General features: G+C 34.8%; 2 protein-coding genes across 3 annotated transcripts; both read left to right on the top strand.

Annotated features, from left to right (window-relative positions):
* Window positions 1-601: 601 nt before the first annotated feature.
* On the top strand, window positions 602-10,119 carry LOC136817310 (HAUS augmin-like complex subunit 3). Its single transcript, XM_067073652.1, has 14 exons — window positions 602-733; window positions 1,965-2,079; window positions 2,401-2,485; window positions 2,676-2,782; window positions 3,555-3,639; window positions 3,907-3,964; window positions 5,368-5,502; window positions 5,762-5,939; window positions 6,135-6,287; window positions 8,534-8,630; window positions 8,820-8,967; window positions 9,119-9,182; window positions 9,458-9,550; window positions 9,919-10,119. The coding sequence occupies exons 1-14, from the start codon at window positions 702-704 to the stop codon at window positions 10,036-10,038; spliced, it is 1,470 nt and encodes a 489-aa protein (XP_066929753.1). The 5' UTR covers window positions 602-701; the 3' UTR covers window positions 10,039-10,119.
* Window positions 10,120-10,638: 519 nt separating this feature from the next.
* On the top strand, window positions 10,639-17,163 carry LOC136817309 (uncharacterized). Of its 2 annotated transcripts, XM_067073650.1 has the most exons (18): window positions 10,639-10,707; window positions 11,246-11,337; window positions 11,532-11,716; window positions 11,876-11,949; window positions 12,250-12,368; window positions 12,462-12,523; window positions 12,655-12,746; window positions 13,003-13,102; window positions 13,240-13,341; window positions 13,479-13,518; window positions 13,776-13,910; window positions 14,054-14,195; window positions 14,343-14,490; window positions 14,627-14,875; window positions 15,485-15,632; window positions 16,180-16,233; window positions 16,386-16,493; window positions 16,697-17,163. In XM_067073650.1, exons 1-18 carry the CDS (start codon window positions 10,685-10,687, stop codon window positions 16,810-16,812), a joined length of 1,989 nt encoding a protein of 662 aa, XP_066929751.1. In that variant the 5' UTR covers window positions 10,639-10,684; the 3' UTR covers window positions 16,813-17,163. The 2 variants fall into 2 exon arrangements, with proteins under 2 accessions (XP_066929751.1, XP_066929752.1); XM_067073651.1 differs by lacking the exons at window positions 10,639-10,707; window positions 11,246-11,337 and having other exon boundaries at window positions 11,582-11,716; window positions 11,876-11,953; window positions 16,697-17,001.
* The last annotated feature ends 1,239 nt before the right edge of the window (window positions 17,164-18,402 follow it).

Below are 18,402 nucleotides of genomic sequence, written 5' to 3'. Positions count from 1 at the left end.
AGGTTGTAAATTGATGCTGAATTCAGCTGTTTTCGTAGATTTTCCTGAATTTTCTCCGCCATATTTACATCTTTTAACAACACATCCGTTCAGTTTTTTTTTTATATTATATTATAGTAGGAACGAAAGACATTGATTGAAAATGACAAGTAAATCAAGGATTAGTGAATGGACTTTAAAAATAGCTGACAAGTCATGGTAGATGAAACCCTGAACATTGTACAAACAGTACAACAATGCAGGACATGCGTTTAGCATAGGTTTTGGATACTTATTTTGTAATAACTAGTTACTGACACACTAGACACTTCCTGGTCGGTTTGTTAGCTTACTTACAGTACTGTCAAAAAAGAAATATATGTTCAAAACAATTTTAACTAAATCTACCTAGTAACAGGGGGGGGGTCAGTACTAAGATGTAAGACATACATGAGTACTAAAAGGATTTTCACTAATTTTTGACATACCCCCACCTATTTTTCGAAAATGTTATTTTAGTATACATGTACTAAAATTATTTTGAGCAATTTAACATAGATACCACCCATATTTTGCCTTTTTACGGATAGTAGGCACAATGCCCCAAGATTACCACTGATCCTTTAAGCTCTTATTTTCTTAGATTCCATTTTAAAACTTGTTTATCAGTTTTAAAAAAGAAAAATATCTATGTTTTAAAAAGATTTGGAAAAGTAAAAAAGATGAGTTATAACAGCAAAACAAAGCATTTGAGGTAAGTCCTTGTCCATACTCTTAATCAATTTGAAGCAAAGCTTTACTGTCACAAGGTAATACTTCAAGCTTTTGCAAATTGAGTCTTTTACAATTTAAACAAGAAAGTTTTTGAAATAGATTTTTGGAATCATAGTATAAACTTCTAATATCGTTTTGCTTTTTATTTTTAGTACCTTAAGGGGATTAATTTTCGCGGGGAGTTTTTCCGAAATTTGCGAAAATTAATTCTCGCAAAAATTTTAAAAACCTTTGGATTCTCAAAATTCGCAAAATATAATTCTCCCGAAAAATTTAACATCATAATTTTTGCCTAAATCCCTAGGAAAATGAAAGAAATTCAATCAAAAAGGGGCTGATTCGCGAAATTTTATCCTCGCGAAAATTTTCATTTTCTGTGCTCGCGAAAATAAGTTCCCATGAGAATTAATCCCCTTAAGGTATCAAATAATCTTAAAAAGATCAATACTTTTTCTTTTATATTAAAGCAAGTTTTTATAGAAGATGGTAGTTTTAAAAAATCTTTTTAATTTTATGATACATTAAAAAGGTTTGCATGCCTTAAATATACAGTATGTATGATAGTCTTACAGCGACGGTCATCAGCCAATGTCAGACTGAAAAAGCCTTTTGAGTGACTGAAAACCTTTTGTATTTTATTGGTCGTGATGTCCGGATGAAAAGAAGAATAAAAACATTAACTTGATTTGGGAACAAATCTTCTATAAGTCCTGCCTCTTACTCTATTCTTTTTCTAATTGCCTCTTGTGACTTGTGTTTCTACGATTACTTTTATCAAATCGCTTTCTTCATAACTTTTAAGAGTTTTTTCAAGTTCACTTTTTATTGAATCACTTTCTTTGTAACTTCTAAGAGTGTTTCTAAGTTCACTTTTTATTAAATCACATTCTTTGTAACTTTTAAGAGTTTTTCAAAGATCAGTTTTATCAAATTGCTTTCTTCGTAACCTTTATGATTTTCTCAGATCACTTTATCAAATTGCTTTCTTCTTAACTTTTAAGAGTGTTTCTACTTTTTTTTCTTACTGAGGTTAGTAAATATATCCTGTTAGTTGAAAAATTATGATAATTTTAGAAAAAATAAGACTGAATGACCGAGAGGATTTTGAGTTTGACCAATTGGATTTTATTTTAGTCAGACATCATGTCCGAGTGACTAGAAATATTTATTTACAGTACTGGTCTTATATCACATTGTCATATTTTGTTTAGATTGTTGGAAGACAAGTTAAAAGGGAAGGTTGCATCTCTTACAAAAGCTGATGAAAATCATGAGTTACATTTCAAGAGAACGCTTGGTGATGAAAAGAGTAAACATGTTGTGAAAGTAAGCAACTAACCTCATCCCTTTTAGAAGTTTCGTGTCCTTTTCAGGTTTCATCGTCATGAAATAATGAACCATTGTTCACTTCTTTGAGAGTTTTGGTTGGGAGTACATTCCACTTGCTTAAAGTTATTATTGTTATAAATGAAATGTCTTTTTGGGTGTCTTCTAATTAAATTGGAATATTTTGACAGCATTTACAATAATGATGACATTCAAAAACCATTTTGAAATTCGAAAATTTTTCCTGAAACCTATGGGAAAATGAAATAGTTTGACAGTTTCACTAATGAATAAAAAATACAACAAAAATTTTTTTTCTAGCTTGAAGCAGCACTAGGAAGTCTTATAAAAAATGTGGAAAAACTTGCTGAACTTTATCAGAAGAATGATGATCCATTAAGATCTGGTAAGGGATAGCAGATACAATTGTATTTCTCATAAAAAGAAAAAGGCACTGAAATTCAAAATGCAAATGAGATGATATAGGACTGTGGTTAACTTTTTTAATTCCTATTTTGTGGTGATTTATAGCTGCATTATTTTGTAGGGATGTTAAGAGTAAACAACCTTGAAACTTATATATTTAAATTTTCTAGACAAAAGTCATCCTTTTCTTTATAAACAACAAATTGATGAAGTTCAGCTCGAAGAAGAGTCCTTCACTAACTCATTGGCTCTTTACACAAAAAAACAGTTCTTTGAGGTAAGATTGTACATATTTCTTTTATTCGATTATATCATTCAGATACTGACCAGATTCTACTTGGTGCTGCTTGGTGTTATAAAAATAGTACATGGAGAAAACTAGAAATGTTTTAAAAATCCAGACATTGTCCAGCATTTGATAAAAACATAAAACTTAACTTCAATCTTGAGCTATCATGCTTCATATTTGGCTAAGTAGCTGAAAAGGTTATAGCAGAAAAAATATCTTGATCAATGTTTTTTTGTTCTTCTTTTGCACAACATCTTTCAAACCAATAAAATGAACTCACATTATGATAGCTCAAAATTTCCTTAATCTAATTCATGTTAAAAGTTTTCGAAAATTATAACATAATTTCTAGTATGTTAAAGTTGAAAATTATAACATTGTCAACAAGAGTCAATTCAATTTGTACTTTAATCAGATTAAATTTTGCCAGATTAAATTTTGCAAGCGAAGAAAATTGTGAAAACAGCTGAAAAATAGCCATTTTGTGCTACAAATGAAGACTTTGAACTGGTTTTCCGCCAAAAATGCGATTAAAAAAATTTTGTGGGTCGGGAATCTCACGCGTTTTCGCGAGTTTTAATTTCACGAAAATGGCAAAAATTCGCGAAACTGTGAAATTTAATCTCCCAAAAGTTAATCCGATTAAAGTACACTGTTTGAAAAACTCAAATCAATTTTTTTTGTTTTTCTCCAAAAACTAGGCTTAAAGCGTAAGAAATCGATTACAATTTTTATCAAAACATATTGCCCTTGATTTTAGGGAATAGCAGAATTGGCAGGTTCTAAAGACCAGACAAAGTATGATTTTTTGGATACTAGCAAACCAGAAACTCTACTGTTCAAAGGTAATGCGATGGTATATAGGAACTTGTGAGATAAGATGAAATATATTTAATGGACATTAAGTCAATGCAAGACATTGTCAAATGAACTTGACCGAAGCAAAGTTAATTTTTATTGTTAAACATGTTTTGATATATTAATATCATCGTCAGTAATTAATTTAGTGTTTTAAAAATAGATAAAGATTAGTTTTAATGCATATTATACTTCTTTACTGCTATAACCTATTATTTTTCTTTGCCTTGAATGAAGTTATTCATATTTTGTAGGAGAAAGAGATGAGATAAAAGCAAAAGATAAACAAGAGTTAAAGAGACTTCAAATACAGTAATGTATTTTTATGCATCAAATTTCTCAGTTATTGCTGGTTCTTTATGAAAATTATAATCTTCTCCAAAATACAAAAAAAAATAACTTTTTGCAAAATATTCCAGGAAATTAAGCTTCTTATAATAGGTAATTGTCTTTATTTTTTTTTTTTTTTTTTTATTTATTTATAGTAATATATTTCGCAGGTCTATCGACCTCTATGAAATAATCATATTTAACATTTTGTAGGCGCACAGTTGGCCTCTAATCAGTCGTCTTTACAATATTTCATTTTCAGTAACGCGTAAGTCACAGCAGATCTTCTTGAAATAGAGTCTAGTCCGAGGACTTCCTCTAACCTTTATTTGACTGCCATCTTTTTGTAACTTTGTCTTCTCTTTTGCGTTCCTATGCCATTCTTTGATGGTTTCGCGTTCTTTTTTAGAAAAATCATCGGTTACTCGTAAATCAGTTACAATTTTCTTTAGCTTGTGGACTGATGCTAGAATCTGACGTTTCTCTTCTTCATTCCTTAACACAACTTTTAAGGGTCGCCAACGTTTCGTCCTGAACATCTCGTCCTTTCGAGCTCCTATTCTTTCTGCGCTGACGATGTTTACCTTTAGTCCCATTTGGTTGCTCACAAATTCTTCGACGTAATATTTATCACTTGTTCGCTGTTCTTCAAGGGTTTCATGTTTGAGTTCATCAATGTTGTGAACAATGATATTGCACTTTGTCAGGTTCAGCCATCGTACTTCTTCTTTCTCTTCTTTGATGAAGTTCTTGATCGTTACCTCTTGTTTCTTTAACTCTGTAATGCTAGCATAGGTCTGTTGTTTCATAGTTACCTCTTGCTTCTTCAGCTCTTCTTTGGTAGTTTCTGCGTATGTCCTTTGTTTTTATCTTTAGCGACATCTTCCTTATCTAAAAGTTTCTCGATTTTCTTCTCCAGCCTGTCCAATCGAGCGTTTGTAGATTTATCTCCTTGTTGCTCTCCATTATTAACCTTATCAGTATTTGTTGCCTTGTCCTTACGCACTCTTTCTGTACTTGTTTTGATCTTTTCCAGAAGAATTGGCGTGACTGTAACACATTTGGCACATTCGAAGCGCCGGCTTTTGTATTGGAGGCACAGCTGTATCTGATAGGCAGGTAGCTCCGTGCATGCATAATGGACAAACCTTTCGCATCTTCTACATTGTAGCACATCATTGTCCTTCACAATCTCGTTCATGAAGCAGTTGTCAGGGGTGCAGAATCCATTATTTTGTTGAATTTCGATTTTTTTTGGTATTTCTTTAGTTTTCGCCATTTTGATGCATTTCGACGAGCACAACCAGCCAGAAAAAAATTTGACGTCAAAATGACGTCTTGTATATGTATTGTATTTTATGATCAAGTAAGGGGTTTGTTTTTAGGTATCAAGAAAGTGAAATCAAGCGGCTCCAAAGTGAAATGACTTTGGAGAACTTGAAGCGAAAAATCAAGATTGCAGAGTCCCAAGTAAAATCACTTAATTTGGGATATTCGACTGTTGACGCAGACATTAACAAGTAAGAACTCTACCCTTCTATTAAACATTTTATTTGAAATTTTCAGAGAGATTTGTTTTGATAGTTTCGCACAAGCTTTTAAATAAGTTTATTGGCAGAGAAATAATCTTTGATAAATATATTGTACATATTTCTTGCTCTTCTCCTTGAACTTCACCCCTCTATCATTATTTAATTGTCATTATTAATTATTTTTACCAACCTTACCCTCTATATTATTGTTAGAAGATGTGCTATTTTTTGTCTTTTTATATACCAGGAACAAAAAGTTGACTGTAATGAATGAAAAGAGTAGAAAAGCATTGCAAGATGATTTGGATGAACAAATGATACCTTTATTGAATGAACTTCAGCAGTTACATGGCATCAAAGTGTTGGAAGGAAATTATGATTTAAAGATTTTTCGTCAAGATTATTTTCTTTCCAAGCAAAGTGAGGTAATCCATGGATTAGTTTGCAGCATCTTTTTCGATTAAAACCACTACATTTTTGAACCACAAAGGAGAAAAGTGTCACAATCAAAAGTAAACAATTGTTTTGTAATTCTTTCAAATTCTGCTGTCAAAGTTGGTCGAAGAAGACCTCGGTTGGTCAAGAGAAATATGCTGTTAACTTGTTCTGTTTACTTTTAGGTCATAAATCAGCTTTTGTTACAATGTTCCAGGAATTATTTCCTTACAATGATGTACGAGATTGAATTGAAAGAACATCGTAAAATTTATCATTTGTTCGAATCTTCAAGAACATTGTTAGCATCAGAAATAAAGAAAATCTCCTCTAGAATTGTATCCTTTTCACCATTTATTGATCTTCAAAATGTAAATGCTTTTCATGTTGTCTGTTGTAGGGCCAAATTGAAAAGTGCCGTTTCTGTCACGGAAGGAAATCAGAGCCTTTTTTGGTCTATTTTTGAAAAATGGTAAACTTAATGAAAATAGTATTAGTCCTGAATTAAAGCCTTCATAGTACTACTACTTCCAAACCAAAATAAATTTCATAAAAGTTTTTCCTCGTTGAATAATTGAACTTTGAAGGTTCTGTCACGGAAGGAACGCAGCAAAGACATTAAAAAAGACAAAAGTATGCTGATTCAGATTCCTGTGAATTTAAAGATAATTTTAAAACCAAAATACCACTAAAAGAAACTTATGTCTATCTGCTTGTCATTGAAAAAGAACTGAGTCAAAAAAATTAATTTCAATGGCTACAGGCCTTTGCAACTGAGAAAGGTCAGTGTCACGGAAGGAAAAAATTCCTATTTTTCAAAATCAGCAATAGCGTAAGAAATGTTGACTGAAACATCATGTGACACATCATATCATGAATCATAGCCATTTTTACTATTCAGTTCATTTCAAAACCTTGAAACTGTATTTTTATTGTTCAACCATAATGGTGATAATAATTAGGAAATTTTACAGGAAAGATTTTATTTTTTAAGCAAAAAAACGTAAAAACGCGACCTTGCAAGCCAGTGAGCTACTTCCAAAGGCTCTAATTAGCATATTTCCATGGTGCTGAAGCGATTTAGAGGATTTAGAACCAGCTAGGAACAGTAGTTTTGCCAGAAAACCGGTTTTTAGGCCTCCAGAGCCGCCTGGGCTTTACGCTGTAAGCTTACAGCGCTGTACTGGAGCCTTAGTTTTAAGCTTATTCTGAGCTCCATACAGGGCTGAGCTGGTTCCCAATGGTCATAAACCCTGTAGGACACTCCCCTGCAATGGACTAGACCCATTGAAGTCCAGCAAAGGGGGCAGAACCGACAAATTTTCACTAAAATAGCTTTAAAACGCTTAAAAAGCTCTATTTAAGCGTTTTTAAGGCTTTTTTAAGCAAAAAACGTAAAAACGCAACCTTGCAAGCAAGTGAGCTACTTCCAAAGACTCTAATTAGCATATTTCCATGATGCTGAAGCGATTTTGATCGTTTAGAACCCGCTGGGAACAGTAGTTTTGCCAGAAAACCGGTTTTTAGGCCTCCAGAGCCGCCTGGGCTTACGCTGTAAGCTTACAGCGCTGTACTGGAGCCTTAGTTAAGCTTATTCTGAGCTCCATACAGGGTTGAGCTGGTTCCCAATGGTTCTAAACCTCGTAGGACACTCTCCTGTAATAAATTAGACCCATTGAAGTCCAAGATTTCTAAAAATAACAAGATATTTTTAATCCGTCACGGAAGGACAAGGTGAAAGTGTCACGGAAGGACAATAATTTCAGACCTTGTAAGTGAATATGAAGGAGGTTGCTTTGGAATGTAATTTCATTTTTTGTTAGGGGGTACCAATAGTTAGGACTTGCAATAATATCAAGTATAGTGTACTTGCACAAAACTGGTGAAAAAACTTTTTGTCTTGAAATTGTCACGGAAGGAATTCGATATTTGAAAAAAGTTTCTGCTTGCAGTACTTTTTTGTTGTTTGACTTATTTCAAAATGAACAAACCTATTAAACTAACTAGGGTATGTACTTGTTTTAAAACAACATTTCATTTTTGATTAATCATTTATTTTTCAAAAGAAGGTCCATTATATTTTAACACTTGTCCTTCCGTGACAAACCTCACTAGTTGTGTTTCGATATAATCACCTGATTACAGAGACTAAAAGTGCGACTCAGTTGATTTAAAAGTTGAAATTGGAAAATTTAAGGGTTATTTAAAAAAAAAATCACAGTTACTTATTTTGTTTGTAAGATTTTTGATTTTGTGTTTTGGTTGACCACTTTTCAATTTGGCCCAGTAGTACTCTCTTGATTGTGTAAAATGACCGAATCTACCAACTTTTTGCTGAGAAATGCTGCTCTGAAAACTTTTCTCACAATTCTTAACAGAGAGGCCTGATAATGTCTGGATTTATTATGAGAGAGATGATGTTTCGAAATAAATACCATTATAAGTAAAATTAATATAAAAAAGCTATTGGATATTCACTTGTGTGCAAACTTGAGACACAAATCGTTTTTTGGCTGTTTCAGAAAGTCTCTATTTAGAAGGTAGTTTTTACATGAGTATTCCTTAACGATAAACTTCAAACAAGGCTTTACTCCGAGACCCAGTTCTTCAAACTAATAATTTGAACAAGGAAACAATCAGCTCAAAAGATGAATTCATGAATCGTATTTATGATGCATTAGGTATGTCTCTCTAATTTGCATATTCAGGATTTTTATAGAATTCAAAGGCCTTGGCTGGGTAGAGCCCTGTATTTTATTTGACTCCATGACTTTGTTTTTAATGTACAATACAAATATGGGAAGTGTACCAAAGGATTGATATAAAGTATTTCTTTATCTTAATAAACCAACACTGTTTGTTTACATTAGTTCCAGTGGAAGAGAGGGATGAGAATGAACTCTACCGGACATACTCAAGTTTGATTGACCGCTCACAAATATTATCATCTCAATTGAACAACCTTTCCCATAAATGTAAAGACCTTGAAACGCAAAAAGACAAGTATTTTGATACACTGTGAGTATAGAAATGAGACAACTTATCGTTCATTATACTTTTGCTAGACAAAGTCAATAATGAGAATTGTGTTTAGTTTGTTTTCTAGGGGTGTTGGAGGTCATGTTTTATTGCACATCTAAAGGAAATGAAATATTCCTTTTCTTTCTAGAGAGTCTTCAATCATTACGATACAAAAACTTGTTGGTTATGAAGAAGCTGGTCTACAATCACAGGTTTTTTTCATTTTTATTTCCGTGGTCCCCAGAGAAAATCCCGTCGTTCAGTTGAATAGTTTGCCTTCACAATTAGTCTACTCGTCTTCAGTTCAAGAATTTAAAGATAATCTTAGCGTAGTTTACTTCCAATAAGTAAAGTTTGGAGACTGATGTTTAAAAAATTCAGTCTTATGAAGATTTCAAATTTCAGTTGGAATTCCGGGATTAGCTTATATCATTTGTAGCTTTGAAATTTGAAGTATCACAAAACTCCTCTTATTAATATATTTCAGATGGAGGATATGGTAGGACATCTTGAGCAAGATTTAACGTTAGCTGAAGTGCAAGTGAATGACATCATAAAAGATGTAATGGCCAAGAAAAAGGTAGGTCCATCAAGGTTAAGTTAGGTAGATCCTGCAAATTCTAAAAACAAAGTTTCATGTGAAAGTTTTTCATTTTCTTACAGATTTTGTATACAGAATAACTTGTAATTTTAGAGTCCATCAAAATTTCTAAACATTTTGTTCTTCTGGCCTCTCAGGTTTTTGCTATACCAGGATATACGGTTATAGAATGTCTAATTCAACAAGGCCAGTCAGTTGTAACGAATCTATAGATAATTGCAATTCTTTCCAATCCTATTCTCTGAAACAAAGTCATGGTCTTCAATCTTATACAGAGTATTCTACTAATAATCAACTATGAGTGAATATGGAAAACCTTGGCGCTGTATTATATCTTATTCTCTCAGCTTTTGGCGACGGATTCTTTGAAAGAACTGGAGAGAAGCGTATTCCCGAATTTCTTCAACGACCCCACACGATTGAAACGAACAATGACTGAGATACAATCTAGAGTACAAGCCTCATAAAATTTTTCGAGCGAGATTATTTTTGTAAATATCGAATATTTATTATTGCAAATGAAAAAAGCATATTTATTCTGATTTCAATACCTTGATGGATTTGACCAACTGCATTCTACTGGGCTATTCCATTTTACATTCATGCTTGAGGTGGACGCAAACAAAAGCCCCTAAAAGAAGAAATTTCATGGGGTATAACAAATTTTTTTTTTTTTTTTTTATGAACAAGCATCGTTCACAAATTTTTTATATTCTAGGGGCAAAAAGGTAAGCTCGTTTTTATTCCAAGGGTGCCAAGAAAATTGTTGGGATTCATTGAGACCTTTAATTTTTCAAGGAGGCTCAAAGTTATTTTGAAATTTCTAAGAAGGAGAAGACTTACTTTAGTTCATCAACCCTAATTTAACGGTAAAAAGTAGACTTTTTCTAAGGATAATGAAATCCATTTTCCAGGGGACATTCGCACTGTGAAGAATCTTTTTAGGCTTGAAAGGTTCGTGCACCCCCTGTATGAATATTAAATGGAACAGTCCATTGATTTATAATAAATCAAAATATTCTGATTCTTGATTGCTTGAGCATTCTATGTATCCTCCTTTTTTTAGGAAAAAATATAAAACAATCACCTGTTAAATAACTTCAGCTGTTAAAAATGAGGGTCGTCGCGTTAATAAGGTAAGTGTCTTTTTATATATTTGTTTAACTCAGTACCTGCCATGGTAAAGTTGAAGAATACGGCCTGATTTTCAGAGGTCTCTTCAGTAAATTAGGAGTAGTGGTGTGGTGGTCATCGCTCTTGACTCCAGTCTGGGAGACCCGAGTTCGATTCCCACTGTAGTACTACGGTTCACTTGGCAAATGAACACACTTTCGCCCGGCTCAACCCATACCATGTGAGGGGAATTGGGTACCACTACTCTGATACAAGAGTGTGGATGATATGCCAGGCATTGTTGTGTGTGGTATCACTTATCCTGTTCCGCGTCTGCGACGAGCTATTATGCTCTCCCGCGTGGTTCGAGTGTCATCACTATGCATCATGGTATCTGTGTCTCGCGTGCACAGAACCAGCGATGTCTGGATAGCGCTAAGCGTTCCAAATCGAAAGAGGAGGAATTCCTACTTCGCAAGGATTAGGACCCATTCCCCAGTGGGGAGGGCTCATCATATCATCTTCAGTAAATTAGGTAACAATACCTGTTTTGAATTTCAGCGGAGGGAAGGATAGTTGTTTCAACATGATGCATTGTGTTTACCAAGGGCATGAGATTGTTGCTTTGGCGAATCTTCAACCAGAAGAAAAAGGTAGACTTATTTTACTGGGTCCACTCAGCGTAGTAAATAACCACGTGTCAAGACATATTCTGATGAATCTACCGGGTTGGAATCCTTTTGTTTTTTACCCTAAGCTTATGTAAATAACATGTATTGCCCATAGCGTCTTACCCTTCACACGGCCACCATTCATAGCGTAAGCTCAAAACTTTTGATCTTTTTAGACGAAATGGACAGTTATATGTATCAGACAGTGGGTCATGACGTCATCGACGCTTATAGTGAAGCGTTAGGTTTACCGTTGTACAGAAGGGTGATCCGTGGCCGCTCAGTGAACGTGCAAGAAGATTATCAGGTTGTCGCTGAAGATGAAGTTGAAGATCTTTTTCAATTGCTCAAAAAAATCAAGGTAATAATCATTTTCTTTGCACTTTGAGAAAATATCTGACCTAATGAATGAAAGCATGTTCTACAGGTTGGTTGGCCTTCCAAGATTCATATATTTGTTAGCTCAGAAGCAAACGATGTAGATTTAAAATGAATAATCCTTTCATTGTTAATATTTTAGGAAGAAATTGATTTTGAAGGAGTTTCATCTGGAGCGATTCTGTCTAATTATCAAAGAGTGCGCGTTGAACATGTGTAGGTAATTGTTTGTCACTTGAAATTGTTGCAACTAACCAGTCTCACAGTTTTGAACTAAATTCAAAGTTTTTTTCATGAAATGTTTCGAATTGGTTCCAATTGGTTCTTCTAACCTCGAGGGTCCAAAAACTTCAGTGCCGTAGCAACTGGCTACCCCCCCCCAATAATATTTTCAAAAATGGTTATTTTGCAAAATGCAAAGTTTTTCTTTTTTAATTTGTCATAAATTTATTTTGAGTGCATTTTCAAGCAATCTAGAGCTCAAAATTTCAAAATTTCCTTGTTCTTAAAACACAGCTGCAATCGGTTGGAATTGAAATCACTGGCTTATCTTTGGCAACGAAACCAAGATGAGCTGCTGGATGAAATGATTGCTGCCGAAGTCACTGCAATTCTCATCAAAGTTGCTTCGCTTGGTAAGTCAAAATATGAAACAGGTGTTAACAATTGGCTACTTGTTAGTGGCTTTAATAATACGCTTTAACCTGAGAAACTTTGATTTTCTTCAGGTTTGAAGCCATGTCATCTTGGGCAAACCTTACATGAAATGCGACAAAGTCTTCACAGGATGGTAACGTCTGCTTTGTTTAATTGTAAATACTTCGTCGCCGGTTGCCTAGAAACCTCTAGAAGAATTTTTGATTTTTTTCTCATAGTAGAGTATCCAATTTGAAATTGATTTTTGAACTTTTCGCATTGCAGAAGAAGGAATGTTTTCTGAACGTTTGTGGAGAAGGAGGGGAGTACGAAACACTTGTTCTTGATTGTCCACTATTCATCAAGACAATCGTCATGTAAGTTGATTGGCACTCCAGCTTATCTATCCTTTAAGAGGTTGTCGCTATTGCTTCTAGACCAGTTTCTGAAGCATAATGAACGTGGTTTGGTTTTCCATGAAAGGGTTATCTGTTCAGCGGTTGAAATCCAATATAGATGTTCTTTAATGGAAAGACTTGACTCACATAAAAAGTCCTGAAGAGCTACTGAAAGATTGACGCCAATGGATGTACTGAAATGTCAATTACAAGTAAATCTTTTAATTCCTTACAGAGATGAATCGACAGTTGTGACACACGAAGAAAGTAATGATGTTTTGACCGTTGCATACAAAACTTTTCAAAAGTTCCATCTCCGAGAGAAACTCAATGTTGTAGGTAGTTGAATTCTCCTTCTTCAACAGATGTGAATAAACACAATCTTCGTTACTTCCTACTCGCCATGATGCCTATCTATTGTCTCTTAGTCATAGCTTATCTACAACATCCCTTTAATGGTTTTCCATTCCAGAACAGCAATATGACATTACGGGAACGAATGAAGGGCGTCACCATAGCAACACCTCCCTTGTTGAACGTACATGTGCCACAGCTTTGCTCTAATGATCAGCAGGTATTGTATGCTCCTCGTATGAGTAAAACACTATCGTTCTCTTGTTTATTCTCCATTCTCTCCATTCTTTGTCAGTGCAATATGCATACTTTGATGAGTGTTTGACTATTTCACAATACCACGATTGTTTTCTTTAGGAGAAAGACAATGCAGATGTAATTTGCACTCGAACTGATGGTAAGCTTTTTCCTTTTATTTTCACTCCTTTCTTTGATCCAGAATGACTAGGGTTGGGCCAGGGTGAGATGGATTCATGGATGTGTACTACCGTTACAAATCCATCTGCCACCATCCATGTGCACGTACCCAAGTCTTTAAACTGTTTACGCTATCCCAGCTTTGTTTTTACCCCTCATTTTAAGTTTGTTTCTCTTCGAAAGCATTATAAGCAGTAAACTACTATTTCACTGGAGTTACTCTAACTTTCTTTGTAGTGCCCAAATCAAAGGATTGTTGCTTCAGTTTTCGATCCAACAAAACAGTTGGTTGGGTTAGTGGCATAGTTTGTCCAGTTCAAGAGGACAAAACTCTTGAAGAATCGACGTTGCAAGTACTCAATACATTTAAAGGTGGGTCATTTGAATTGTGGCTTTTATTGTGATGTTGCGCGATCGTGAGAAATTCAATCATTAATCATTCAATCGTAAAGCGTACCCAAATGATAAGTTTTTTTGTGATTCACACATAATTGTTAAAATTGTTTTCTTTCCAGAGAAACTTGAAGAACATTGTGGTGGACAAGACGAAAATAATCCAATCAACTGTTTAGTTCATCTTTTTGTTCGAAACATGGATGATTTTGCACGAATCAATAACGTCTACAAAAGGTTCTTCAAAGCTAAACCACCTGCTAGGTACCATTGCTTAAATTACAATCGAAATAGATGCGAGGAGATTTGATCACTATGTATTAAAATTCCAAATATCCACCTTAAAATGTTCATCCATTTTTAAGTCTTTCAGTCTCTTTAAAAAGAACCAGGTTTAACTTTTCTTTTTAGAGTTTGTGTGAAGGTGGAATTGCCGCCGAACGAACATTTTCGTATGGACACTCATTTAGTAAACCAATCACAACGTCAGGTGCATTACGTACAAGGCATTTCATATTGGGCACCCGCCAACATCGGACCATACAGTCAAGCCGTCAAGGTGCCACTTTCTTTTCTTTAGTTTACTATGGGATATAACTCTTTTCGAGTATTATGGATCCTGTTTGTTTTTTGAAACGTTTGTTGTCGGAACATTCTAACAGCTTCTTTTAGGCTGTCGCCTTTGTATATTTCAGTGCACAATAGGACGGTTGAAGAAAGTGTTCTTCTCGGGTTCCATCCCGTTGCAACCAGCTTCCATGCAACTTTTGACGGATGATTTTCCACGTGAAGCCATGCTTAGTCTAAAACACGTCCATGAAGTAGCAGAAGTGTTTGCAAACGAACGACACTCGAACGTTCATTATGGAAGTATCACTTGCTATGTCACCCAATACAAATTTATGAAAATGGCTCAGAACATCTTCGAACATCATCAGGATTTTGTAAGCTTTTATTTATACAATTTAGTTTATCTCGACAGTCGAACATCTCGAGAGTATACCCCTTTAACATCTATTGATTCCCCTTCCCATCTTCTTGATAACACTTTCTTAAATCGTTGTGACAGAACTATTTCTGGAAAGTTAACGGGCATCAGTGAACTTCTTTTATCTGTATCATTAAGGGTGCATACCATTTAACCAAAACCCAAAAAAGTGAAACAGAGGGTTTAGCGAACGCATTGATTCGTTTAGAATTTTACCTAAACAGACGATCAAAGCCAACAGTCTTTTTTCTGTGTTTTCTTTGTTTGCTAAACCGAGGGTTTAGCCAACAGACGGCACCATTTGATTTTTTGTTTTGCTAAACCATTTTTCTAACCAAGCATTACACCTTGTTTACGCTGGTTCGCTAAGTGCGCACATCCATAAGCCCTAAGCTTTAATGTTTTCTTCAGCTAGGCTACCATTTTGAAATTCGTTGCTGTGACTTCAGGCCTTTAAATTCAAAATGGTAGCGTGAGAAGTGTAAGATCCTAGAAATCGAATTAGCAATGCAATAGCTTCTTTGTTTAGGTAAACCTAACACTCAGACGCATATTGTTCATTTAGTTTCCAGCAGAGAATTACGAAGTAGGAGTGGTTTGCGTCCCTCGCTTGCCACGTAATGCACGCATCGAATGGCACGTCAACATGGTCATCCCATTGCAACAAGATGAAGATTGTAGCGAGGATGAGGATGGCCAAGATGAAACTGAAGGTATGTGAGAAGAAATGATCTTTCACATCAAATCGATAAAAGAATCAGAGATATTTGATATGGTTGATTCCTCAACCTAAATTTAATAAAATCAAAGAGGCAAAAATGGGAGTTTTTAACTTCAAACGACTTACGAATAGACATTTTACTTGTCTTTAAAGTCAATTGTCACAAATTAGGTTGTAGATTCGACCTTGTTCGCTTAATCACTTTTTCAAGATTTTTCGAATGTTATTAGAAGCGGTCCAATCAATCGCTTAGCCGCCAATCAATCATTTAGCTGTTTCCATAACTGAGAAGCTATATTGGCTAATCCTATGGCCTGGGGGTAGGAATTTATTCACACCGTTTAGGAATTAGCATTTATTTAGCATCTGTTTAGGACTCTATTGAAGATTTTACGGACGGATGTGAAGAAACAATTTTACAGATTAAAGCTGGAGAAATTAAACATTTTCCCCAACCGTTGAGAAAAAGAGGATCCTCGTCTTGTGTGTCTTACTAACGCATCCTAAGAGTTGATTTATAATTCCACTGTTTTTTTTAGATGTGGTCAATGATGTTTCAAGATATTTCAAGAACTCCAGAGTATTTTCTCTCGGTAATATTTTTAGTCTTTGATGTCTTTGATGGCGAATAGCTAATATTCTGGGGGGGGGGTAAAGAATGGAAATGATCACACTTTTGAATTCATCTTATTCCTTTATCACTGTACCTTTTTAGATAAAATGCTCTCAATTATTTTAACTTTAGATAACCCATGTGGAGTCCTGCGAGAAGTTCCTCCATCAAAAGATGCTCCATTTTGCCGTCTGTTTGTTGCTATTGGTGATACAGCATCACGTGACCAAGAAGTGAAAGGTCTATCCACACTTTGTTTTACTTGATCCTTTTTGTGGTTATATATCTGCTTTCTGAAATTTATTGAAAGGATTTTTCAAATGGTTACGGTTGAGGTCTTTAACACTTTCCATCTGGCTCCAATTAAAATTCGCGAAATGTTGTATTATTTGTAAGTTATATGAGCTGACAAATAACTGTTACTTTCTCTTTCTCTCTTCCAGAAGCCACAAACATGATATACGAGCAGTTAAAACCAAAGACCATTGTTTCTATTGTTCCTGTTACATACGTGATGGACGGTGCTCTGATGATGTTGTCTTTTGATTTCCATTCTTGATTTGTTTGTTGGGCTTCGCTCATCAACGGGAGAGGGGGAGATGCCCCCTATTTCTTCGGAAGTACGCGCACTCAAGGACCACTCCATTGAAAGGATACGCTAGCCATTGTATATAAGACGATACATTGGCTTACAATGAGATTGTTGATACTCAATGGTTACCAACCAAGCTTACCATGACTAAACCCTTGTTCTAACGGTTTGTTGGTACTAAAGGGGAATAAAACATAATTTGAGGGGCCAACAAGATGAACATTTTATCAAGAGTTTTTATAGTTTTATACTACCAAAAATGCATTTTTGTGTATACATTTTTATATTATTACAGAATATATTATTTTGATGCTTTAATGATTACATTGTACATGAGGATCAAATTTATTTCTCGTTTCGAGGTCTAATAAATAAATCTCTTTTTTTCCTTTTCGTTTCAGCTACTAAAAGAATAAAAATAAAAAATAAATAAAATAACTTTAGAAAATGTCATCAGCTCAATCAGACAATCAAAATAACCGCAAACGAAATCATACTGAAGTAGAGAGTAGTAGTCATGACAACCAGGCCAACAAAAAGGAGATTCAAGATGGCTTCTCATGGTGGACGAATCTGATGATGGACATCCCTGCACAAAGTAAACAAATAGTCGTGAACAAGATTCAGCAACAGAAAATTGTTGAAGTTCACCCGAATGAACCAAATCACGAGGAATGAGAAGAATCAACTCATGGTCAGGAAGATGCTTATCTGAGTACATCGGTTGCTGCTTAGTCAATGTTTTATTATAACACATGGATTTTTAAGGTTGAAAGCCTGGAATCGATTGGTTTTGGTAATGGATGATGCTTTGGTTTGCTGTTTCATCCATGAAAACCTTCTTGAAGATATCAATGTTGACTTTTTATAAAGACCATATCAGGCTTCTTCAACATGGTGGATGCTTGTTCGTAAGTTTTACATGATATTTATTTTTTAATAGCACACATTTTTATGAATTTTTATCACAAAGAAATTGAGCAATTAGTTCTTTGGAGTATTTGGCTAATATTTGCGTCAAAGTTTTTGAACGATTATTTTCTCTGCATGCCACCGTGTAAACGTACCCAAGGACTGGATCTCCTATAAACAAGTTCTTCCGTTTCATCGGCCATGGATCAAAATATGGCATGCGAGTGTGTCTTAACTCAGTTTGGTCTCTTTTACATCGTCCCTCAAGATGATTTTTGTCTGTAAACAGACTCATTATGTACGTAAAATACATGGTCATAGAGGCAACTACGCTACGTTATACTTTAGCATTTGGCTTTAGCATTTGTCTTGATCCTAAAACTCACTATTGAACAGCGCGCTATTATTTCCTGTGAGCCTTACATCTCGTGCTTATCTCCTCCATGATATTATACCTTACATCCTGATTTGATTGACCGGTTTTTGTAACGGTATTGCTACTTTGGTTTATACACGTTGTCGTAACAAACAAAGAGTGATCAAAGGTCTCAGCACCATATACAGTGGCTCACTTTAACAGAGAGTTTTGCCTCGTGGACCTTTTGAAGAACAATTTTGTGTATGTGACAAGCAAGTAGTTTATCA

The sequence above is a fragment of the Clytia hemisphaerica genome, unplaced genomic scaffold (genome assembly GCF_902728285.1).
Source record: "Clytia hemisphaerica strain Z4C2 unplaced genomic scaffold, Clytia hemisphaerica genome assembly, whole genome shotgun sequence".
NCBI lineage: Eukaryota > Metazoa > Cnidaria > Hydrozoa > Leptothecata > Clytiidae > Clytia > Clytia hemisphaerica.
This window is presented reverse-complemented; position numbering and strand designations above follow the sequence as displayed.

What these genes read in the sequence shown, in the direction of transcription:
- LOC136817310 (XM_067073652.1), top strand. Translation starts at nt 702, where the DNA reads ATGAGTTATAACAGCAAAACAAAGCATTTGAG. An exon ending in CAAAAAAACAGTTCTTTGAG is followed by an intron (nt 2,783 to 3,554) that starts GTAAGATTGTAC and finishes CCTTGATTTTAG; the next exon opens with GGAATAGCAGAATTGGCAGG. An exon ending in ATGTAATGGCCAAGAAAAAG is followed by an intron (nt 9,551 to 9,918) that starts GTAGGTCCATCA and finishes TTATTCTCTCAG; the next exon opens with CTTTTGGCGACGGATTCTTT.
- LOC136817309 (XM_067073650.1), top strand. Translation starts at nt 10,685, where the DNA reads ATGAGGGTCGTCGCGTTAATAAG. An exon ending in AGAGTGCGCGTTGAACATGT is followed by an intron (nt 11,950 to 12,249) that starts GTAGGTAATTGT and finishes CTTAAAACACAG; the next exon opens with CTGCAATCGGTTGGAATTGA. An exon ending in TCCGAGAGAAACTCAATGTT is followed by an intron (nt 13,103 to 13,239) that starts GTAGGTAGTTGA and finishes TTTCCATTCCAG; the next exon opens with AACAGCAATATGACATTACG.